Here is a 24,234-nt window from a genome sequence, read left to right as displayed (position 1 = left end):
AAGCAGAGAGGGGCCTGGGTTCTGTCCAGGAAGAGTCTGGATTTTAACACCATCCATCAGAGCTAGCTGCCTGTCCCACTTTCTCTCTTTCCCCCTAACTCTGGGATACCTTCTTCTATCCTGTTTATATCATGAGGCCAGAAGACCCGGTTGGGAAAAATAAACTTCCCTTTCCTCATCCACCCCTTCCTGTCCCTCCTCCTGTCCTTCCTCCAGGACCTGCTAGCATTCCCACTGTCAGAGGAGCAATCATTGACAGAAGGCAGGGGGACAGAGGCAGCTGAGACAAATGGGCCCCTCTCCCACGTACCTGAGCCCACACGGAAGCCTCTCCAACAACCAGAAATGGGCCAGGGAGAATGAAATGAACTTTCAACTCTCTTCCTGTTGGGTGGGTTTGTAAAAGAGAGGCATGTCTAGATGGGCATAACACCAACCCCAATGAGTCCAAACCTCCCTGTCTAGCCTTCAAGGCCTTACACAAGTCAAGTCCACCCTATGTACTCAGCCTCTATGGGACTGTGGTCATTGACCTAGAGCTAAAAGGGACTCAGAGGCTGCCTAGTCCAACTCTTTCATTTTACAGATAAAGAAACTGAGGCTCAAGGAGGCTAACTAACTTGTCTGAGGTCACACAAGGAGTGTGAGAGGCTGGGGTTAAGCCCAGATCTTCAGAATCCAGACATAGCCCTCTTTTCACTGAACTATACTGCCTTGGAAAATGAGAGCACCTTAGATCTAAAAGGAACCTTAGAACATAAAATGTCTGCGCTAGAAGGGGCCTTACAAAAGAGACCACAGGACATCTGAGCTAGAAGGAACCTAGAACATAGAATGTCAGAATTGGTAGAAACCTTAGAACACAGAATGTCAAACTAGAGAAGGAGCTTTATAAAAATAGGTCATGGGACCCTAGAACATAGAATATCAGACCTACAGAGACCTTAGAACATAGAATATAAGACCTAGAGATGGAGCTTTATAAAAATAGGTCATGGAACCCTAGAACATAGCAGGTCAGAATTGGTAGAGACCTTAGAACATAGAATGTCAGACTAGAGAAGGAGCTTTATAAAAACAGACCACGGAGCATCTGAGCTAGAAGGAACCTAGAACACAGAATGTCAGAACTAGTAGAGACCTTAGAACATAGAATGTCAGACTAGAGAAGGAGCTTTATAAAAATAGCCCACAGAGCATCTGAGCTAGAAAGAACCTAGAACATAGAATGTCAGAATTGGTAGAGACCTTAGAACACAGAATGTAAGACTAGAGAAGGAACTTTATAAAAACAGACCACAGAGCATCTGATCTAGAAGGAACCTAGAACATAGAATGTCAGAATGGGTAGAGACCTTAGAACATAGAATGTCAGACTAGAGAAGGAGCTTCATAAAAATAGGTCATGGTACCCTAGAACATAGAATGTAAGACCTACAGAGACCTTAGAACATAGAATGTCAGACTAGAGAAGGAGCTTTAGAAAAATAGACCACAGAGCACCTGAGCTAGAAGGAACCTAGAACATAGAATGTCAGAATTAGTAGAAACCTTAGAACATAGAATGTCAGACTAGAGAAGGAGCTTTATAAAAATAGGTCATGGGACCCTAGAACATAGAATGTCAGACCTACAGAGACCTTAGAACATAGAATGTCAGACCTACAGGGACCTTAGAACATATAATGTAAGACCTAGAGATGGAGCTTTATAAAAATAGGTCATGGAACCCTAGAACATAGAAATATCTGGATTGGTAGAGACCTTAGAACACAGAATGTCAGACTAGAGAAGGAGCTTTATAAAAACAGACCACAGAGCATCTGAGCTAGAAGGAACCTAGAACACAGAATGTCAGAACTGGTAGAGACCTTAGAACATAGAATGTCAGACTACAGAAGGAGCTTTATAAAAATAGCCCATGGAGCATCTGAGCTACAAGGAACCTAGAACATAGAATGTCAGAACTGGTAGAGACCCGAGTACACAGAATGTCAGAGCCAGAAGGAGCTTTACAAACTAACTAATCCAACTTCTTCACTAGGCAGTGCAGAACGTGGCCCAACAAAAGTGTTAGCCCCATAACCCACAGGTCAATGGATGAAGTCACCCTTAGTGTCACATAGAGTCCACTCTGGAGCACCAAAGACTATGTCAGTGGACCACAAGACTCTGCTTGGATCTCCACCAAGGTAGCAAGGCTTGGACTATGGGCCAGGTGATGATCTGTGCACCGTCTCGGGAGCAGCAGCCTAGCTAATCTGTGACAGGGGGTGGCCAGCAAGGGATGCACGCCTGTCTTCGAGGGGTACAAGGGAGCTTCCACATCACACTGTTGACTGCTCCCCCCAGGAGCAGGATCCCAGCCTTCTTGTGCCCTCCCCCCAGCCCTCCCGCTGCTCCACACAGGGAGGGCCCAACCTGTCTAAGGAGAGACCCCACCATGCCCTCACCTGCAGGTGATCCCGGCTGGGCCCTTCCTTCTTCTGGTTTTCAAAGACGATCTCCTTCAGGCTATGCAGTTCTGAGCAGGCCGCTAAGGCATGGTCCACCTAGGAAGGAGTCCGGGGAGATGGAGAGGAAGGGAGTGAGGCAAATAGAGAGAAGGCAGTGAGGGGGAGGGAGAGAAGGGAGCAGGAAGAGCCACTACCCACCCCCACCATCAACAAAGAGAGAGTGGCCAGCTGGGAGGCCATGTCCCCACCCGCCATGGTTCACGGTTCATGGTCATTCCCTCCCATCCCCCCAGCCCTCAGGGCTTCCCTACCTCCTCCACAATCTGCCTCCCCTTGGGTACCATGCGGATGAAGCTCTGTACCACCTCCAAGTGCTCCGGAGGCCGTGAGTCAGTCTGTGCGGGTGCTGCCCTGCCAGGGGGAAAGGGATGAGGTCGTGAAAGGGGAGAAGCCTGAGGCCTCCTTACAACACCCAAGGGATCCCCGGCTCTCATGGATGATGCCGGCGCAAGATGAACTCTGTTCGCTGGCCCCCCAAGCTTGAAAATCTCATCAGCAGATGGCAGCTCATGAAACATCCACCCAAGCTCACACTACAAATGCTGATCAGCTACAGAGATCAGTAGTATTCTCCCCAAAATGCGGCCTCTATAAGACTTCATATCTGTATCTATATATGTCTGTAACCACTGCCACTTTTTCAGAGTACATATTATATAGTATATATGTATATATATATAAAACATATATATACACACACGAGGCAGCTAGCTGGCACCATGGTGCATAGAGCACTGGGCCAGTCAGGAAGACACGAGTTCAAATCCACCCTCAGCTACTTCCTAGCTGGGTATGTCACTTTAACTGCTGTCTGCTTCAGTTTCTTCACCTGTAAAATGAGAAAATAACAGCACCCCCCTCCCAGGATTGTGGCAAAGATGAGAGATTAAATCATTTGCAAAGCCCTTAGCACAGCGCCTGGCACACAGTAGGTGCTACATAAACATTAGCTATCATTAACTATGATCATGCATATCATATGTACATGCCTTTCAAAGGGATCATATTTTAGCAATATGATACATTCAAGGGCAGCCGATGTTTAGGCCAGGGGGACCAGACATGATTTATATACACAAAATAGCCAAAGTGTCCCATAAGTCTTGATGCAGTTTTAAGCTATTAAAGCTTCAGGAGGCCTGGACACTGAAGCCAGGAATCTTGCTTCCCAGCCTGAGTTCCCACCTGGAACCAGGGCTGAGAGCCAGGGAGGATCACAGCTAGGTGGATGTAGGGCCAGGACTCAAGCCCAGCTCCTTAGCCCCCAATCCAGTACCCCCTTTCCAGTTCCCCGACTTGGTGCCATTACTGGGAGGCAACTCCCCACCCCCATCCTGCCCTCATCCCACGGGTCCTTTGTGGCCCACATACTCTGGCCTCTTGGTGGTCCTCCTGCAGTGAGAGAGCACTAGGGTGCCCAGGACCATGCCCAGGTTGGTCCTACCGATTCCAGTCTGGCAGCTGAAGAGAAGGGCTGGGGGTGCCCCCAAGGGGTTCCGGAGGGGCAGCAGGCTGGGGCTCTCCTGGAGGTAAGACACTGTCAATCATGCGACACTATGGTCTGAGCAGCCTAGGGAAGCAGGACCCCATCCCGGGCTTGAGGGGGCGGATGATCAAACTGTGACCCACCATCCTTCCTAACAGATCAGTGGGAGGAGCCCTGAGTTATGGCCTGGGTGGTAGGGATGAGTCTGCTGTGCCATCCGTCCACACCCTCTCACTGGTCTGCCTCCGTAAGAAAAGCATGACTTTTGGAGAAAGCTGACCATGGTCAGAGGTAAGCCTGCAGCCAGGGGTGAACTCAGCTCTTGGCCAAAGTCAGAGGGGGTCAACCCATGGCACCCACTCCAACCTTTCACAGAAGAATGGAGCCTCGAGGAAGGGGCTTCTGGGGTTCAGGCTGCCCCCCACCTCCTCATTCTTCCCACCATTCCCTGCTTACCCGGAGGAACCCGATGAAAGCATCAAACTTGGCTTCCAGGGGTGCCCCATCCTCTGGCAGGGGCAGTCGGTGGTACCTGTCGAGTCAACAATGGCTTATCACTAGGAGACCCCAAGGGGGTGAGAAAAGGGCTCAAGGTGGAAACCCCCCTCAGGTGAGAAGAGGGCTGAGAGACCCCCATTGCTGAGGAGAGGGGCCCAAAAGACTCCTATTGGTGAGGACAGGGGACTGAGAGACTCACATTGGTGAGGAGAGAGGGCTGAGAGACCCCAATTGGTGAGGAGAGGGGCCCAAGAAACCCCCAAGTGAGGAGAGAGGGCCAAGAGACCTCCAGGTGAGAAGGGGGTGAGAGACCCCCGGTGAGAAGAAAGGGCTGAAAGACCCCCATTAGTGAAGAGAGGGGGCCAAGAGACCCCCGGGTGAGGAGAGGGGACTGAGAGACCACCAGGTGAGGAGAGAGGGCTGAGATCACGCGAAATTGGAGCCCTCCAGTCCTCCCCTTCAGGGCTCAACTGGTCATAGGAATTAAGGACAAAATAGACCTTAGAAATCATCAAGTCTAACACACACGTGCATTTTACAGAGGAGAAGACTGAAACCCAAAGAGGGGAAGTACTGTGTCTAAGGCCACACAGCACACAGTCGACTAGCATCTGAACCCAAACACTGGCTCCCCATCCAGCGTTCCTGGCTCTCTCAAGGAGCTGAGCTGTTACCTAAGCAGGAGGGCCTGGCTTTCCTATCATTCTATGGGTTGGGCCAGGGGCAAAGCAGAAGCCAGGACACCGGCATCATTCCCAAATCCTCTGGAAAATCCAGTGAATGGGGAGAGGAGGAGCTGGGGCGGGGGGATGGAACCCAGAATGACCCAGAAAGGGGCAGAGATACGCAGAGCTGAAATCCTGCTTGTTTTTGCCAACCTAGTTTTCTCCCCAGTGATGAGGGAGAAGGAGAGAGACATCTCCAGAAAGACAATAAGAGATCACTTGCGGGGAGAAGGGAGGATAGACATGTTTGGAAATGAACGCATTAAAAGTTTTCAAAAGTCTTAAAGCATAAGGTACCACAGGATATTACATTTTCTATATCTGTCTTATCCCACTAGACTATAATCTCCTGAAGAGTGTGTCTCAGCCAAATTTTATATGTCTCCCAGTGCCCTGGAGCAAGCAGGCACTTGATAAATGTTTGTTTAATAGAAAAGAAACGAATAGCTATGAAAATAAAAGTCAATGATAAAGAGAGAGAGAAATTAATAAAATAACAAAGAGAGAGACAGATAAAAGAGAGAGGAGAAAGACACAAACAACGCCCCATGCCCCTAGGGTATCTTCCAAAGATATGACCGCATCTGCATACCCAAACCAGGGTCATGGAGAGGGTGAAAATAAATCAGCCCATTATACAGGTAGGAAAACTGAGGCCTTGGATAGAAAAAGGGTCTTTCTCAGTGAATCAGAAATAGAACTCAGGGAGAGAGTCCAGTGGCCCTAGAGCCCAGCCTGGGGCAGTAGCCACTGAGGCTGAAGAACAGCGCCTCAGTGGGTTGGGTTGTTACCTGTAGGAAGGGAGCAGAAAGACGGGACGCTTATACACCTCCTCTGTCACATGGATGTCATCCTCACTCTGGATCTGCACCAAGTGCGGCTCTTCTCGGAAGTGCTCGATGTCGTGGTAGACGTGGTACACGTTTTCACTCAGCTGGGCAAAGTCGTGAATCTGGAACAGAAAGGGCCAGACGAGCATTACTTGTGGGATGGCCGGCTCAGAGACAGCTTGTAGCACAGTGGACAGAGCTCTAAGCCTGGAGTCAGGAAGACCCCAGTTCAAATCAAATTCCATTTGCCTCAGTTTCATCAACCATAAAAACAGACCTACCCCCAAGGGTTGTTGTGAGGATCAAACGAGAGAACATTTGTAAAAGGCACTTAGCACAGTGCCTGGCACACAGTAGGTACTTAATAAGTGGTTATTCCCCATTAAGTCCAACCCCCTCTGATGTTACAGATGAGAAAATCCTGCATGGGTCAGAAAAGTTAAGAGACTAGCCCAGGGTGACGCAGCTTGTAAGTATCTGATTCACACCCAGGTCTTCCTGACTCCAAAGCCCCTGGTGGAACACTGCATAGAGTGCTGGACTTGGAAATCAGAAAGAACAGGGTTCAAATCCTGCCTCATACATTTACTCTCTGTGTAACGTCTGTGGGTCTGTTTTCTCATCTGTAAAATGATGGGGGTGGGTTCAGTGACCTCTAGGGTCCCTGCCAGATCTGAATAGAGGACGTTGTGATCTCGCACTGAGCCTTCTACTCCCACAGGGCCCACAGAACATTCTTAGCTCATTCCCCACCCAACGACAAGGCAGCCACCAGCCCACCACATCCTCCCCCTTCCCCTCCCCCCCCCCCGCTGTCACCTCTTTCCGAATGGCCAGCTCCAAGCTCTCCACCTGGACACCGGAGCTCAGTCCACAGAGATTCTCACAGAGGTTCTGTTTGTCCCGAGGCGTGTAGGACACAAAGTCATCGTCCAAGCGCAAAAACAAGACGGGCTCCTCACGGACACAGAAGAAGATGCACTCCTGCAGAAAGCCCGAGAGGAAGGGACCCATCACCACCATCATCACCATCATTACCATCACCCCTACCATAATCACCATTCTCAAAGCCATTGTCCTACCCCCATCAATGGTGTACACCAGAAATCCATTGTCATCATGATCACTGTCGCCATCAACACCATCACCACCAATGTCACTGTCACCATCTCAGCCATTGCCCACCTACGCAATACTATCATAAGACTATCATTGATTCATTATGTATTCATTAAAACATATTTACTGAGTACCTATCATGTGAAAGGCTCTGTGCTATAGGGGAATCTAAAGATGTGTGAGTTGCAATCTGCGCCTCCAGAACAACCAACAACCTAACCTGGAGGTGAAGCAGGGCCACGCCACCCCCATCTCCTGTCCCCTGTCTTTCCCTTAGGATCTCAAGCTCCCTTCCTTTCCTTCCTTCCCCTCTAATTCATAGGTTCTTCATATAGGGGCCTCCCACTGATCCCTGGGCAGGTCTCCACTACAATTCTCGTTCATGCGTAGAAAGTACCTACTGACACAGTCGTGTCACTTAAAAACCATTAAGCATCTGGTGTGTTTAGAGAGCTATGCCAGGAACAAGGGGTGATGAAAAAGACAAGGGCCCTGCCTTCTAGGAGCTTACAATGTAGTAGGTTCTATGGTATTCCACTGTTAAAGCCCAAAGACCTTGGCTTGGCTTCCAAGGCCCTGCACAACCTGGCCCTTTCTACTTCTCCAACCTGATCACCATCACTACCATCATCCCACCACCACACCCATCATCCCCACCATCACGCCCATCACAAACACTAACCATTAGCCACACCAGTTTCCTCTGTCATCCCCTGCACACCACCCGCTCATCTCTGCTCCGCAAATATATCTCCATCCTTCCCTCACCTCGGTTCTCTCCCCAGTCCCAACCCCAACCCTGAGATCAGTTTCTTACATGGAGTAAGGGCAGCCACCCACCTTATGGCCATCGCTCTGCAATTTCTGGAGAACCCTCTTGAAGCCTGCAAGGCTAGGCTGCCCCATGCCAAACACAGCGTGCCCGCCTCGGGCCTGGCGGAAGTTGGCAGCCCCGCAGCTCCCTGTGGTGTTCAAGGTGTCCATTTTCCCTGAGACGTCCCGCACCATGAAGTAGCGTCCCTGGGAAAATAAGAGGGAGAGGGTAGAGCCTTGAGGAATGTGACAGGAGCCCCTTCAAACCACCCCCACCCCACGGCTTCCCATTCATCTCAGGACACAAGCTTCATTTGGAAACATGACTTGTTTCCTTTTAGCCTCAGGGGGTGGGGGCTGGTTCTGGGGGACCTGAGAGACCATACAATCCAACCTTCAGTTTACAGATGAAGCCCAGAAAGGTGAATGACTTGCCCAGAGTCACTCGGCTTGTAAGTCGAAGTACCAGGATTTGAACCTGAGTCTTCTGACTCTAGATTCAGCTCTCTTTCCACTACATCGAGCTGCTCTCAGAAATAAAAGGAATTGGGTGTAGAAGATAACTCCCCAGGAGGCCCTGGGACAAATAACAAACGTGTGCTGGATTCTTGTTAGAGGAGAGCACCGTGTACTGCAGGTACAACCCAAGGACGAAACCTGCCCTCAGAAGGCTTCCATTCTGATCAACAGAGTGGGATGTGTATACAAATAGGGATAAAAAGGAGCAGAGTGTAAGGAAAGAAGGAGATCCAGGTAAAGTACCAGAGGAAAATCTGAGGCAAGAGAAAAGCCTTTCAGCTAGGAGGGGGTGGAGGGTGGGGTGGGGGAGCTGGGCTAGGGGGTGGGCGTCCGTCCGTTAAAGATGACAGTATGAGGAAGGCAGTGTCTGAGCTGGGCCTTGAAGTCAGACAGAGATAAGGGAGGACTGTGATCCAGGCGTGGGAGATGACAGAGCGTAATTCAGCAAGACAGGAAAGGGCAGGACAAGATCAGGGAGCGGTGGACAGTCTCAGTTGGCTGGAAACCAGCATTAGTAAAGGAGGACAGAGAGAGGCGAAGGGCTAGAAAGGGAAGCTGGAGCCATGATGCAGGATGAAAAGGGGAGGGCTGGGCCTCTCCCTGAGGGTCTGAGTGTGAATTAGGGCAGGGCAGGGTGGAATGTGCCATGTTTGTCCTTTCCCCAGCAGCAGGGACACATTCTACTCAGGTGTAATGGCAGTGAGCAAAGGAACAGAGGAGAGAGTCAGAGGCCATTCAACTAGCTTAACCTCTGCGTGGGGACCCCTCAGGACCCTGGGAACATCAGATAATTCTCAGGCTGGAAGGGACCTTGAGAGGTTATCTCCTCCATCTCCCCTGCCTAGTGGCAGAACAGACACTTATACCAGATGGATGAACAAACTTGTTCCTTTCCAGGCCTCCATGAGGGTAAAAGGTTAGGAAAATTCCCAACTGTGCTCCTTTTAAAAAAAATCAACATAACAATCTATGCCGGAGAGAGGGAAGCCAGAAGGACAGCTGGACGGTGAGACTCCCCAGACGCTTGAAGAATAAAAGGCCTGGATGCTGAGGGAGTGGAAAGATGGAGAAGAAGAAATGCATCTCCCTAGGTCTACACACGGCTAGGCTCAGCTCGGCAGAGAGCCAAGCATGATCATCTCTAAAAGGGGCTTGATTCAAGAGTCTTTAGGGTCCCTTTTGGGTTTTGACAGTCTATTCAATCGTCTCAGGTCCTGGTTAGCTCAAAGGGATTGGTCAGAAGGTAGAAAGGAGTAAATGACTCAACAGTTGGCTCTCTGGGACATATTTTGGGTCAAGTGCCCAGGATGGAACGTGGCCATGAGAGGCAGGGGATCTCGGACAGCTCAGGTGAGCCATCCAAAGGCTAAAGGCTGCAGAGGCCCTGGAGGAAAAAGAAGGGAAGGGAAAGAAAAAGAAAGCAAGAGGAGAAAGAAAGGGGAAGAAGAGAGGAGGACAATTTTTCCCATGACTAAAGAGCTTTTAAAGGGGGTGGGAAAAGAAAATGGAAGACAGGGAAAGAGGAAAAAGTCAGCGGGATGAAGGGAGGGCAAGAAATAGAGGGAAAAAAAGAGGAGGAAAAGAAAGGAAAGGAGAAGGTTGAAGCAAAAGAGGAGGGGAGAGGAAGGGGGGGAAAGGGAAGAGAAAGAGAGTGAGGGGGAGGTATACGGGAAAGGGGGAGAGGAAGCGAGAAGAGGGGAAAGGAAAGAGAAAGGAGAGGGCCTGGTGATGGGGGAGGGCGGGGCTCACCTGGACCAGGTAGTGCTCCGGTGTGTTCTCTGAGATCCGGCCCACTGTGTAATGGGCCTTGAGCACTTCATCATGGATCTGGAACTCTTCCTTACAGTTGTACCTGTCCCAGGGAGCAGTGAGAGTCATCACCCACTGCCCCCTCACACCATTCCCAGGAATCCATAAGTCAGTGACAGTCACACCTCCCCTTCTCCCTCTCCTCCAGCCCTTCTGGCTCCCTCCTTAAGGTATCAATATGGAAGCTCTGATCGGAGAGAAGGAACACTTTCCTGACCTGTAAAATGAGCATTACAAAGCCCTAAGGCCTGTTGGTGGTGGACGGCAGAAGGACCTGTAAGCTTTAAAAGCTCTATAGAAATGGAAGATCAATCGTTCAACAAGCATTTATTAAGGGATTACTTATGTGCCAGGCATTAGGCTAAGTGCTGGGGATACAAAGAAAAGAAAAATCACAAACAACCCCTGCCCTCAAGGAGCTTACATTGTAATGGCACAGCTTTTACCTCCTTACAGAGGCAATGTCACCTTCCTGATCCCCCCAACTGCCGGTGCCCTCCCCCCCAAACCACCTTGTATCAAACAACTTTGTACACACTTGCATTTATTCACTGTGCATTTATGCCGCGTGCATTTCTACGTGTTGTTTCTCTTCCACTTAGAATGTGAGTAGAGATTGTTTCATTCTTCACGCTCATACCCTTAGAGCCCGCACAGCGCCTGGCACACATTAGGGACTTAATAAATCCTGGATGGACTGATCCACCTAGGGAGTCTGCGATTCTGTGATTGCTCTCAATCAGTCAAAGGCTATTCTGACTCTCCCTCATGCGCAGGTGAGCTGGCCAAGAACCCCGGAGCCCCGCCCTCCTCCTCCTTGATCATGCTCCCGCTGGCCTCCCAGCAAGAAAACTTCCCTGAGCCAGGGCCTCCTCAGACTGCCCAGAACCACTCCCGGGGAGGCTCCACGCCCAGGTTCTTTCTCCAGCACCCCGCCCTGACCACGGGGATTGACTTTCCTGCTTTCTTTTGACTCTCCAGAGATGCCCACCAAAGAGCGGAGAGACACACGGCCAACAGGTTCGTTCTCCTCATTGCTTGGGGTGGGCAGGAGGCGTCTGGGAGCTGGAAGCGAGCTCCTCCATCCCTCCCCATCCAGGGAATCAACAGACTCTCCCTACTTGCCTAGGCTTAGTCCTTCTGTCCAGATCAATGCCGTGATCAATGACCACTAGAGACACTCTCTCGCCGGCCTCTCCCTGAGTGCCATCCTAAGACCACAGGATCTACAGCTGAAAGGGCCCTTAGAGAGTTTCTTGTATAACCCCTTCATTTGAAATTGGAGAAAACTTGAGAAAATCTGCTCACAATCACACCATAGTGAGGAGCCAAACAGATACTCAGTAATAACAACAGCTTGCGTTATTTACATAGTGTTCTCATTTTCCCAAGGTACAGCTAGTTGGTTCGGTAGATAGAGCAGCTGGCCCGGAGTCAGGAAGACCTGAGTTCAAATCCAGCCTCACACATTTAGTAGCTGTGTCAGTCTGGATAAGTCACTTAACTTCTGTCTGCCTCAGTTTCCCTATCTGTAAAATAGAGATGATAATAATAGCACCTCCCTCACCTGGTTGTTGTGAGGGTCAAGTGAAAATATTTAGTGCCTAGCACACAGTAGGTGCTTAATAAATGCTTGTTCCCCCTAGAGGCTATCTCATTTGATCTTGACAATGATCCAGTGATGGAGGGCCTACCATTATCTGCATTTTGTAGATAAAAAAAGCTGAGTCTCAGAAAGGTTAAAGGACTTGCTGGCGGTCTTATGGCTAGTAAGCATCTGAAACAGGATTCGAACTCAGGTCATCACGAACTCAAGTTTCACACTTTATCCACTATGACACCTTACACACAGAACATGTTTTGTGACAGATCCACTGACCCAAAGTTTTAATTTCCTCTCTGAGGTTGACAAAAACTTCTGTTATGTTTGCCCAGGGAAAGGGATTGGTCCAAGGTGAATCATCCGGTTCACTGTGGAACTCTTGCCCTGGAAGATAGGCTGCTGTTTACCTTGCACGGGACCCTGAGAATTTAAAATCAAGGCAGCCTTAGGGATCATCTAATCGATCACCTTCACTTTACAGAGGATACAAGTGAGGCCCAGAAACGGAAAGTGACCTGGGGCACTCAGGAGCCAGGTTTGGCCACCAGGGCCTGGGCCTTCACCCTGACTGTCCCCTTCCATCCTAGCCCCTGTTGCCTCATCTCAGGCAGCATTCACTGAGAGTGTTAGGGACAAGCATCCCCGGGTGGGGGGCGAGGGGGTCACTCACGTGATCACGACTGGGGCCACTTTGTTGGTGATGATGGACTTGGCCCGGCTGTTATGAGGGCCGGCGGTCTGGAAGGAGTGAATGCTGAGTGAGTGGCGGTCATCCATGCCACCGCAGCCCTGGAGGCCCTCGAATGGAGGGCCTGTCACCGCCGACACCGTCTGCTGGGCAGTGCTGGCCGTCGTACCCATAATCCAGGGACGGCAGCCTCAGGATGCGATCTGTGGAGGAGGAAATGCAAAGGGAGATGGAGATAGAAAAAAACAATGATTTGAAGTTTAATGGAACTTAGCATCCAAAGGGTTAGGGTCGAGAGGAACCACTGAGGCCTTCATATTATAAATGGAGAAACCAAGGCTGAGAGGGGTCAAGAGACTTGCCCAGGGTCAAGCCAGATTTGAACTTGACTCTCATGTCGAGTTGCAGCCTCATGGGATCACAGACTCAGGGCCAGAAGGGACCCTAGAATAAATATTTGCAGATGGGGGACTTGTAATCTCAGAAAGGTGCCCCGAGTCATTCAATGAGCATGTATCAGAGGAAGGACCTGAACCCACGTCTTCCTGACTCTAAAGCCAACCACCTGGCCACTACTCCGAGCTAAGTGGCCCACACAGGAATCAAACCTGAGAGCTGGCCTCCTTCCAAGAGCACTGTAAGCAAGGACTCAACAGCTACTGGGCTCTGGGTACCAGTCTTGCCAAAGTCTCCCTTGGCCAAAGGCAGGCTGGGGTGACTGTGACCATGATTCATTTGCTTCCCTCCCGGCACCTCCCAAAAGCCTCAGCCAGCGCTTTCTGGTCTGGATATGCCTTCCTCCTCTCTTCCCTGGGGCCCTGTCATAGCTGACAACTCCCAGCAGCCTTCCTAAGACAGCTTTATTAACACACACACCTTGTGTTTACAAGGGCCCCATCTCCAAAGGGCTCCGAACACCAACCAAATTCTCTCTCTCTCTTTTTATTTTTTTTTTTTTGGTTGAAGGCAGAAGAGATGGGACTCCATGGTCACAAACCAAAAAACAGGAGGCCTGGAGGAGCTAGAATAGGGGCAGCCATGGTACAGTGGGAAAAGATAACATCAGATGACTTGGACTTCATCCTAGAACAGCCACTTTCTAGGGTCATCTTGGCCAAGGCCACTTCGCCCTTCCCCCAGGACTCAGGCTCCTCATTTGTAAAATGAGGGGTAGGGGACACGAGATGGGTTCTAAGGGCCCTTCCAACACTGAATGAATGATCCTATAAAATGTCATCACAAAAGCACTGAATGTCAGTGATGAAAGGGACCCCAGAGGCCACCCAAGTCCAAACTATACCTGAACAAGGATCCCCTCAATAGCGTAACCCACAAGGGCTCATCCGGCCTCTGCTTGAAGCCCTCCAATGAAGGGGAACTCACTACATCCAGAGACCACCAATCCCACCCTGGTAGTCACCCTTCTGATTGTTAGGGCCCCGGCAAGCCTCTCTGCAGCCCCTTCCCCCACCCAGTGCTCCTGGCTGTGCCCTCTGGGGTCAAGCAGAGTGAGGATCGTGGGGTCACAGATGGAGAGCTAAGAGGCCATCCAGTCTGACCCCAACATTAATCCTTCTCCCCCATGACAAGCCCTAGAAAACCTCAAAGACATCCATCATGGCTCCCAATGCCCAGGCTCTCCTTCTGCAGACTAAACATCCCAGCCCGTTCACCCCACTCCATGTGGCATGGCACTGCACACAGCCTGGAGGCAGTCACCATCTCGGCCACCCTCTGGTGTATCTCTGCCTGCTCAAAGTGACAGTGCTGGGGCAAACACCAAGTCCTCTGCTTCCCAGGCCAGGTCTATGTGACATCCAAAGCACCAATCGCTTGCCTCCTTGGGCTTCACAGCCTCCTAACACCTGGCCCAAACCAAGAAGATACATAGGAAGGAGAACAGGGGATGAACTCAGAAAAAAGAGAGAGGGTCCCAGAGGAAAGCTTCGGCACCACAGAGCAGAGGGGAGGGGACGGAGGGAGGAGGGTGGAGGAGGGCTGTTCAGAGGCCTCATGGAAAGAACAGCTGGCCACAGCTGCTCCCAGGCAGGCTCAGACTCATTCCCCTAACTAGGAGAGAAGGATCTGCTGTCTCTCCCACACCCCCACCACCTGCCTCCTCTGCTGGGCTTTGGCTGTCCCCCCCATAGCTGGCAGCCAGCCACTCTGCAGGGGAACCCAGATGTTTGCAGCTGCAGACCCAAAGCTGGCTTGGGGAAATCAGACCCATCCGAAAGTCAGTCCCCACATCAAATGGCTCTGCGATGCCCTGCGCCTGACCCAAGGTCCCAGTGCCCTCTGTCTGGAAGGAGATCAAATTCCTTTCCTGAAATCTCTCTATAGCTCCCCCTCCTCCCCCTCCTCTCCCTCCTCCCATCTCCTCCCCCTCCTCCACCTCCTCCCCCTCCTCCCCCTCCTCCACCTCCTCCCCCTCCTCCCCCTCCTCTTCCTCTTCCCCCCTCCTCCTCTGTTTCTGCAGGGCAGGCCCGTTCTCATGGCCTACAAGGCCCCCCATCAATGGTTTCATCCTCTTCCGGACCCCACAGAACAATACTGCTGACAACTCCCATTTCTTTGGTACTTTATGGCCTAGAAAGATTGCCTCATACCAACCCCATGCGGCAGACAGGAGGAAATTATCACCCAGAAGCACAGCACCTGAGGGTCGGGACAGACTTCGGCAGCCATCCCACCCAAGCCATACATGCCCAGAAGGAAATCCCTCTATGAGACCACATCAGATGTAGATGTATGCATGGATATCTATACTGCCGTGGTTGTTGCTGTTTGGTGGTGTAGTCACGTCCGACCTTTCGTGATCCCATCTGGGATTCTCCCATCAAAGATGCTCGAGTGGTTTGCCATTTCTCTCTCCAGCAGATCTATTTTGTCAGGTAATCAGAGGTTAAACGACTTGCCCGTAGTCACAGAGCTAGGAAGTGTCAGAAGCTACATTTGAACTCAGGTCTTCTTGTTGTCAGACCCAGTGCTCTATCCACTGAGCTACCAGCTGCTTCTGTCTATACAGACATATAAACACACACACACACACACACACACACTTACATAAGCCCATGTTACAAGTAAGGAAAGCAAACCTCAGAGAGGAAGGGCAGTAACTAGCTCACGAGTACCCAGCCAAGTACCCAGCCGTAGGAGAACGGCTGGAGAAAATGAAGACGCATTCTGGAGAAAAGAAGCTGTAAGGGGGATCCAGTCACTGAAGGGTGGAGGTGTGGAGAAGGCTCAGGCCAGCTACGCTTGGCCCCAGAGGGCAGAACCTGGAGCACAAGCTGAAACTGCAGAGGCAGGTTTTAGTTCAGTAGAAGGGAAATCTCCCTAACCCCAAGGTAGCCTGGGTTGTCCAGGAGATGCTGAGCCTCCCATCCTGGGCCCTTCAGAAATTGAGATAAGGGAGGCCACACAGCATAACGGGAAGGGCACTGAATTTTCGGTCCTCAAGCCAGCTTTACATCCTATCTCTAATTTCTACCTTGGTAGCCCTACACAAGATGCTTCACTGTCTCTGGGCCTCAGTTTCTTCACCTATAAGATGGAAAGGGCAGGCTGGACTAGAATAGGCCTCATAGAGGTCTGAATCTGAGCAGCTCGTCAGGGATGTTGTAGAAGGCTCTCGTGGGCAGGTTCAGGGTCACTTCCAATTCTGAGATTCGGTCCCTCTGAGATGCCTCCAGGCAGTGCCTGGATTAGAGAAGGACAAGACTTAGCCCCCCACTCCGGCAGGAGGGGAGCAAAGGGAACAAGCCCGGGAGTCTGAAGGTCTGGCTTGGGTGATCATGGGCAAGGTTCTTGGCTTCTCTGAGTCTCAAGTTCTTCATCTGTAAAATGGAAACACTGATACCCACCTTGCCTAACTAGCTAGCTTGTTGGTGTTGAGGTTCTAAGCCAATACATATGAAGAGAGGGTAGGAAGATGAGAGCATAGGAGAGAGGGAAAAGAAGGGAAGGGGAGAGAGGGATAGGTAGGCTGCCTGGAGGAAGGGCTAGAGGGCCAGCCTGCCCCTCACACAGACTGTCTGTGAGACCCTGGGCAAGTCACTTAAGGTTTTTAAGACTAGCCTCAGGACAGTCAGACACTGTCAGGTGTCAATAGACCCAGGTCGAATCAATCCTACACATGCCCACACACACACATACATGCACACACACATGCACATGCACACCTTCCTCATAAAGAGAAGAGTTACCAACAGACTAAGACCCTAATAAAAATATGGTACAAAATCAACCCTCTCAATTTTCTACCCTCCTTCCTTCCCTAATAAACTGTGAAAAAGCCACCAAATCAAGGCAGCCTAAGACCCACAGGAAAGGAAAAGATGGAAAGAAATGGATTTGGAACCAAAGGCCCTAATTCTGTCACTATGAATGAGTTTAGGCAAGGCACTGTGAATGAATTTAGGCAAGTCAGTGAGCATCCCTGGGCCTCAGCCCCTACCTCTGTTGAACCAGGGGCTGGAGGAGTTGGACCAGACTCCCCAAGGTTCCTCCCGGCCCTAGAGCCAGGATCCTCCACACCTGTGGTCTGGGTAAGCCAAAATCCTGGATAATCTACTCCAGGATAAATCACCCTGGACAAGGGAACGGGCCAGGGGCCTGTCACGGTCTGATTGGAGGCTCCCAGTTTCCAGATGATCCCTGGTTCTGATTATCCTAGGGAGAACAACAGGGCTGCTCACTAGGCCCAAGGGCCAGGGCTCTGGATCCCAGACCCCCTGCCCTCCACGCCTCACATTGGTCTAATCCCAGAATGTCATATCACGGTTGGGTCCAGGTTCCAGGGAAATCACCCTGGCTTCAGTCACATCAGACAAAGTTCCCTGCTCAGACTCTGGGCCTCAGATTCACTGAATTCTGGAATCTCAAGGGTCATTCAGAGGAAGTGAGGGGCACAGTAGATAGTGTCACACTGGAGGTCAGAAAGACTTGGGATCATATCATGCCTCAGACACCAGCCTCTATGCAATAAGGGGGCTGGATTCTAGGGTCCCTTTGGCACTAAATTGACGAGTTTGGGACCCCTGGGTGAGCATATTCAGGGCTTAGGACCCCAAGGCCAGTGAGATTTAGCTCCCAGGTTCAATGGCCAAGTGGCCCAGTGTGCTTAGCTCTGTCTGGTCCCTGACCACAGGGCGGATATCCAATACCAGTCCACCACTGAGAAGAAAGAGAGCTGAGTGCAAAGCCTTAAGACTAGGAAGACCGGGGGTCAGGACCTCAAGGTAACTCTATGAGGTGTGTGACTTTGGCCACTCCATTTCATCTCTTTATGACTCAGTTTCAGGGGTAGCTAGGTGGCACAGAAGACACAGCACAAGCTCCAGAATGAGGAGGATCCGAATTCAAATCCAACTTCACACACTTACTTAGCTGTGTGATCCTGGGCAAGTCACTTAACCTTGATTGCTGCCCCCCAAAAGGGGTAGGCAATTTCCTCTACTGACCTCAGAGGTTTGCTATGAAAAAAAACTGCTTTATAAACCTTAAACTGCAATAAATGAGCTATCATTGTTATTACTTTTAAGATTTAGAGCTCACCTAGCCACATCCCTGTATTTTAGTTTGTAGAAACAGAGACCCATCAAGAGGTGAAATGACTAACCCAAGGCCATGTAGGTAGCAAGTAGCAGATAAGAGATTAAAACCCAGCTCCTCTGGCTCCAAATGCTGGTCCTTTTCTCCTATGCCACGAAGGTAAGGTAACACTTAAGGATGTCAGCAGGCAGTTACAGCTTCATCCCTCAACAATGGTAGCTCAAAGGACCACATTTTAAACATTTTAAACATACTAGAGAGTAGGAGGAAAAAAATTTATTTCAAAATGAAATTATAATACCTGGAGGGTATTAAGCACCTGCTATGTGCCAAGAACTGTGCTAAGCACGCTACAAATATTATCTCATTTCATCAACCTGTAATTACTTATATTTGAAGCACATTTGCTCAAAGGAGAAATTGTAACTGTAAAATCATTTTTAAAAACTTAAAATTCTTGGGTCAAGTGATTCCACCAAAGCACGTGGTCCTTCCAGGGTTAAACGAAGCCACCCGATTCAGCCCCCCCCCCACACACACACACACACACACCGCAGGGGATCACAAATCCTGGACCTGAAGACGTCAACACTGGGATGTGGAAGAGAAGGCAAACACCCAGTGTGGAAGGAGGGGCTAGATTGTGTGGCCACAGGCCAGGAACACAAGAGGAATTCAGAGACGGCAGGAAGGCTCAGGCTAGACTGGACAAGGTGGTCCAGGGAGCCACGGCCATTGGGGGACAGACTGGCAATATGCATCCAGGAACTCTGAAGGTTTCCCAGGGGAAGAGAAGACTTTGGGGGAGGAGGAATGGTCATCACATAGCTGGGAGACCCTCACGCAGGAGAGTAGTTAGGTTGGATCTACTGGGCAGCAAAGGGAAGAAAAGGGAAAAAAAGAGGAAGCTTTGGAACCCATGGAATGGCTCCCTCTCAGCAGAGGCCTTCCACAGAAGACTGCATGACAGAGTGCTGTGGACCAGACTTAAGGGCCTGTAGGGGTTGGACTGGATGTCCTCTGAAGGCCCTTCCAGCTCTGAGACAAGTCTAAATTCCAGCCAGAAGCCGGGGAGCAGGAGGACTCACCTCAAGAACAAGGGAGCGTCCAAAGGCAGCAGAAGAAAGAAGCCTGAACTGGGAGGCAGCGTTTCGTGCCACTAAATCACTGTGTGACTGTGGACAGCTCATGCCCCTTCTCTGAGCCTCAATTTTATCATCTGTAAAATGGGAAAAAAAAAAGGTCCCTTCCAATGCTCCCATTCTATTCCATGAATTAATCCAGGTCTGAGGGAAAGAGTGACCTCTAGGGTCTTTGTCACTAACCCAAGCAAGGCTTCCTCAGAGACCAATAATAGGGAGGTAGATAGCACATTTATTAAGTGCTTACTGTGTACCAAGCATTATATGCTAGCAGTAGTAAGAACGGCATTTACATAGAGCTTAGGTTTAGAAACATTATCTCAACAACCTTGGGAGGTCGGTTTCATTATTAGCTCCGCTTTACAGATAAGGAAACTGAGGCAAACAGAGGTTAAGTGACTTGCCCGGGGTCACACATCTGGATTTGAATTCAGGTCTTTCTGACTGTACATACATCCCTTTGCTGTCTCAGCAAGGCGGACAGAGAAGGGATGGCAGAGGACTGAGTCTGCAGTCACTGGCCTAACTCCCTATGGATGGGTCAGGAGAGTTCTGGGAAAGGCATTCAGAGCAGCCAAGCAAGGAGGACAGCCAGGGCTATCCGGGAGGCTGGAACATTCTCAGATCCAGAAAGAATTGTAGACCCCCTGCAGGCTGGGAGGGGGCTGAGAGGAGGAGAGGAAGAAAAGATGGAGGGAAAGAAGGGAAAGAAAAGAAGGACGGGGTGGGGAGAGAGAGAGAGAGAGAGAGAGAGAGAGAGAGAGAGAGAGAGAGAGAATAAGAGAAGGTGAAGAGGAGAGAAGATTGGGGAGGAAGGAGGAGGAGGGAGCAGAAAGGGAGAAGAGAGAGATGGAGGGGGAGGGGAAGACATTTGCATAAGAAAAAGGGCAGTGAGGAAGCACCAGAATCCAGGGCAGAGAAGGGAAGAGGCCCCCAGGCTTGGGGGGGAACCCGGGGAGGGTGCCTCATCCCCGAGAGCAAGAGAAGCTCCCAGCTCAACCTGAGGGGCCCAGGATGAAGAGAGAAAAGAATGGCTCGGCTGTCCTGCTTCCTCTCCCCACCCCCTCCCACCCATGGAATTCCAGAGGATAAAGGGCGCTCGTCAAGAGAAGCCCCCCAGCCCCTCCCGCCTCCAGCCCCGTCCCCTGCCAACCTGTCATCCCCGCCGCAGCTCCCCCTTCTCAGGGGACACAAAGGAGACGGGGGCGGGGATGTGCCTGGCCTGCAGATCAGGGAGGGGGCGGGGCTGGCCGGAAGCCAGAGACCCTGAGGGTGGCCGGCCAGATGGCACCTGTCAGGCCCCTGAAATCTCGGAGCAGTGTGGGAACCGAATCTGAAACTTGTAGCTTTATAGAGTGCCAGAGACAGAAGAAAGAGACGGGCAGCGTGACATAAGTATCATAAATAACTGGTGTTCATTGAGCGCTTCGCAAATGTGATCTCATTAGAGCCTCACAACCACCCTAGGAAGGAGGTGCTACGATTATCCCCATTTTACAGAAGAGCAAACCAAGGCCTAAAAGTTGTGACTTCCCCAAGGCTATATACACGCAGACAGTAAGTGTCAGAAGTGGGCTTCAACCCAGCTCCTCTGATGCCCCTTCCACCACACCACACTTGGTGGGTGCTTAATAAACGTCTGTTGACTGTCTCAGACCACAGTTCGGCCCTCTGAACAGGGTCTGACCAGGCCTGGCAGAATCCAGCGGAATTCTCCCCTCTCCCACTGTGGACACTGCATTTCAGTCTGGGAAGAGACCCTCCACCCCACCGCCCCCCCCCCCAGCTCTCAGGTCACCCTGCTCACTCACTTCTGTCTGAGGTCACACAACAGACTGGAGAAGGAGTCAGAATGAGGACCACCCCCTCCTTCCCAGGTCAGGGTTCACATTGGCAGATGCAATGCACCATGGTCAACTCTAAGCCCCAAGCAGTGAGGCCCTGTTGGAGTTCAGGAAGGAGGGACCTAGTGGGGAAGGACAATCCCCCCCACCCTCCATTTTCCTTCCCTAAGGACTCCAAGAAAAGGCTAGTCCTGCTTATATGAGCAGAGAAACAGAATGTTAGTGTGGGAAGGACCTTCCAGATCACCTTGTCTGACCCCTGCCCTGAAGAATGGGGAATTACAGCCCAGATCCATCTGTCCCAGGATTCTCCCAACTTAGGATCTGGCCCAGTGCCTGGCACACAGCAGGCCACATTAATGCTAACTGAGCCCACAGCTTTTTTCACTCCCCCAAGCTACCCAAGATCACAATTTCCAGAACCAGGAAGATCCCAACAAATCTCGATCATATCTCTGCCACTACTAGAAGACAAGAAAGTAGAAACACCAGCCAGTATTCCAGGCAATAGCTATAGCCAGCTAGATGGGATAAACCCCAAAGGAGGTACCTGAGAGGTGATGGGGACGGGACGCTGTTCCCAAAGAGGAAAGATGTCACAGGGGGAGCTGGGAGGGCATCTTCTTGACTCACCATAACCTTCCTTACATTTCCCTAGCTATGCCTTGCTTCTGATCTCCAGCATCGAGTGCAGGGTCTGGTACACAATAGGTGCACAATGTTTACGGAACCCTGCTGAAGGGCCTGGCACATAGGAGGTGCACAACTGGCACACAGCAGGTGTACGATGCTTACTAAACCCTAGTGCAGGGCACGGCACACAGTAGGTGCACAGTGCTTATTGAATGATGATTGACCTGATTTCCCAAGGACATTCACCCTTGAGTGAGTTCTTTATTTCTTACATCTGTAGTAGTTGTATAATTGAGGGGTGGGGCGGGGAGAGATGGTCCCAAGGAGCTCCTTTTCTATGGTCTTGATCATCCTCAGTGCTGAGGACACAGCCCCAGATGGGGGCACTTTGTCTCCAGCCCCAGCCCCTTAGGAGAAGAGATGTCTGTGGCTCAGTGGGGTTGACTACTGGCCACCTATAGCTCGAGCAGGGGGAGTACAATAGACTAAGCACTAGAACTGGGTGTCAGGAAAATCTGGGTTCAAATCCTACCTCAGAAACTTCCTGCCTGTACGGTCACCCTGGGCAAGGCCCTTCCCCTCTACGGGCCTCAGTCTTCACATCGAGGTCCCTTCCAGCTCCATGACCCCTATGATCTCTAGGTCACTGAACCTCCATTCCACTATCTATAAAATGGGGATAACTATCCTTATCACTCCGACCCTCCAAGGGTTTCTGTGAGACTCAAAATACGTACACAAATATGCATACATGCCTGTTTATAGAGTGCCCCGCAAACCTTTAATTCCTATAGAAATGTCACTTGTTATTGGATAAGTCACTTCCTGCTTTGGGGGCCTCAGTTTCCTCATCTGTTAAAACAAGGATCAGAGCTTAGCACAGGACCTAGCACATAGTAGGTGCTTAATAAACATTAATTGATCGATCCATCTCTAGGAGTCCAGGCCTAAGATTCTGGAATCCAAGCAAGCTCCAGGAAGGAGAGGCTGCCCAAGGTTCCACACGCCTCCCACCTCTGCGGTCGAAAACCCCAGAACCAGGGCAGCCAGACCAGACCAAGGCCCTCCTTGGAGTCTTGGTGGAAGACCCCGGGCTGTGATTTCTCCCTTGTGGGGGAACATATATGACATAAACTCATCCCAGAGTAACCAACAGCATTCATGCGGCACTTTAAAACTGCAAGATTCCTTATCTCATTTGCCTCTCAATGACCCCGGGAGGGGGGGCTATTATCATTTATCTATAGATGAAGACACCGAGGCCCAGAGAGGGTCAAGTGACTCGCCCAGGGTCAGAGGTAGGATTCGAACCCAAGTCTTCCTGATTCCAAGGCCAGGGTTCTATCCAAGGAGCCGCCTCATTCCCATCGTCCTTTGAGATTCACCATGGGGCTGTGAGGTGATCAGAACAAGTGCTACTCTCCACACCTTACAAAGAAGGAAGGCTCACAGACAGACACAATCCCCTGTCCACACACAGCAAGTGGCACAGACGGCCATGAGCTCCGTCCTCCGGACTCCGCCCTCCCCTGCTGCCGGCTCCATCCTTTTACAGAGAAGGCGGCCCAGGCTCGGAGACAGAATGCAGCTTGCTCACAGGTCACACGGGGCCAGGGCCTGGACTTCTGTCCTCTCCACTTCCAGGCCGGCGTTCTTTCTCTTACAGTTCTTCCATAGCCTCCCGCTTGACTCCAAATTCAGGACCGCCCAGGAAGACACTTCCCAGCTTCTAAAGCTGGGGAATTGGCCAGAGGGAGAGAACTCTCTCCCGGCCAAGTCAAAAGCAGGGCCAAGGCCTTCCCAGGGCCCCTGGCCATTCGTTCAGCCCTCATTTGCATGCCCCTCCAGGGCAGGGGGAAGGCCAGGATGGCAGGGTGCCCAGGGCCCCTTAACAATAGGGCTAAAAATAGGGCCGGGTGTCAGCTCAGGAGCGGGAGAGGAAGAGGTCTCCAGCTGCAGGATACATCTGTCCTGGGCAGCCACCAATTAAGAGGAAACACAGGCATGCCTGGTTCTCCTATTGTGTTGCTGGGAGAACTGGGTCTGCACCCCACTATGGGAGGTAAGACCGGCCCCTCGCCGTCCCAAGACACAAATGCTCATTAGCCTTCTAAGAGCTAACACTTAGCCATAGACCGCTTCAAGGTTTCCAAAACGCTTTTCAGCTGTTATCTCAATTTGATCCTCCCAACAACCCTGCAAGGTGGGTGTTATTACGCTGTTACGCCCATTTTACAAATGGAGAACTTGAGGGTCAGAAAGGTTAAGTGATTTGCCCAGGGTTACACAGCTAGTACATGTCTGAGGCGAGATTCAAACTCAGGCCCTTCTGACTCCAAGTCTGACACCATCCCCTGTAACAGGCTGGAAGGGACACTACAAGTGATCTAATCCAAACCCTTAGTTTTACAAATGAGTAAACTGAGGCAGACAGGGACTGTTGCTTGCCCAAG

The 24,234-nt window shown here is 51.0% G+C and overlaps 1 protein-coding gene across 1 annotated transcript in view; it reads right to left on the bottom strand.

The window, feature by feature from the left end:
- The window catches only part of PALD1 (phosphatase domain containing paladin 1), a 95,069-nt gene that overhangs the window by 41,662 nt on the left and 29,173 nt on the right, over positions 1-24,234 (bottom strand). Inside the window, exons 2-10 of the mRNA XM_036735802.1 lie at positions 12,589-12,809; positions 10,256-10,358; positions 8,015-8,194; positions 6,875-7,039; positions 6,017-6,177; positions 4,459-4,534; positions 3,888-4,039; positions 2,768-2,867; positions 2,454-2,552 (exon numbers count right to left, since the gene is read on the bottom strand). Coding sequence (XP_036591697.1) covers positions 2,454-2,552; positions 2,768-2,867; positions 3,888-4,039; positions 4,459-4,534; positions 6,017-6,177; positions 6,875-7,039; positions 8,015-8,194; positions 10,256-10,358; positions 12,589-12,779 — 1,227 coding nt within the window. The 5' untranslated portion in view covers positions 12,780-12,809. The remainder of the gene's footprint in view (positions 1-2,453; positions 2,553-2,767; positions 2,868-3,887; positions 4,040-4,458; positions 4,535-6,016; positions 6,178-6,874; positions 7,040-8,014; positions 8,195-10,255; positions 10,359-12,588; positions 12,810-24,234) is intronic.

The sequence above is a fragment of the Trichosurus vulpecula genome, chromosome 8 (assembly GCF_011100635.1).
Source record: "Trichosurus vulpecula isolate mTriVul1 chromosome 8, mTriVul1.pri, whole genome shotgun sequence".
NCBI classification, from domain to species: domain Eukaryota; kingdom Metazoa; phylum Chordata; class Mammalia; order Diprotodontia; family Phalangeridae; genus Trichosurus; species Trichosurus vulpecula.
The sequence above is the reverse complement of the archived record's forward strand: the minus strand, read 5'-3'. Positions and strand labels throughout refer to the sequence as shown.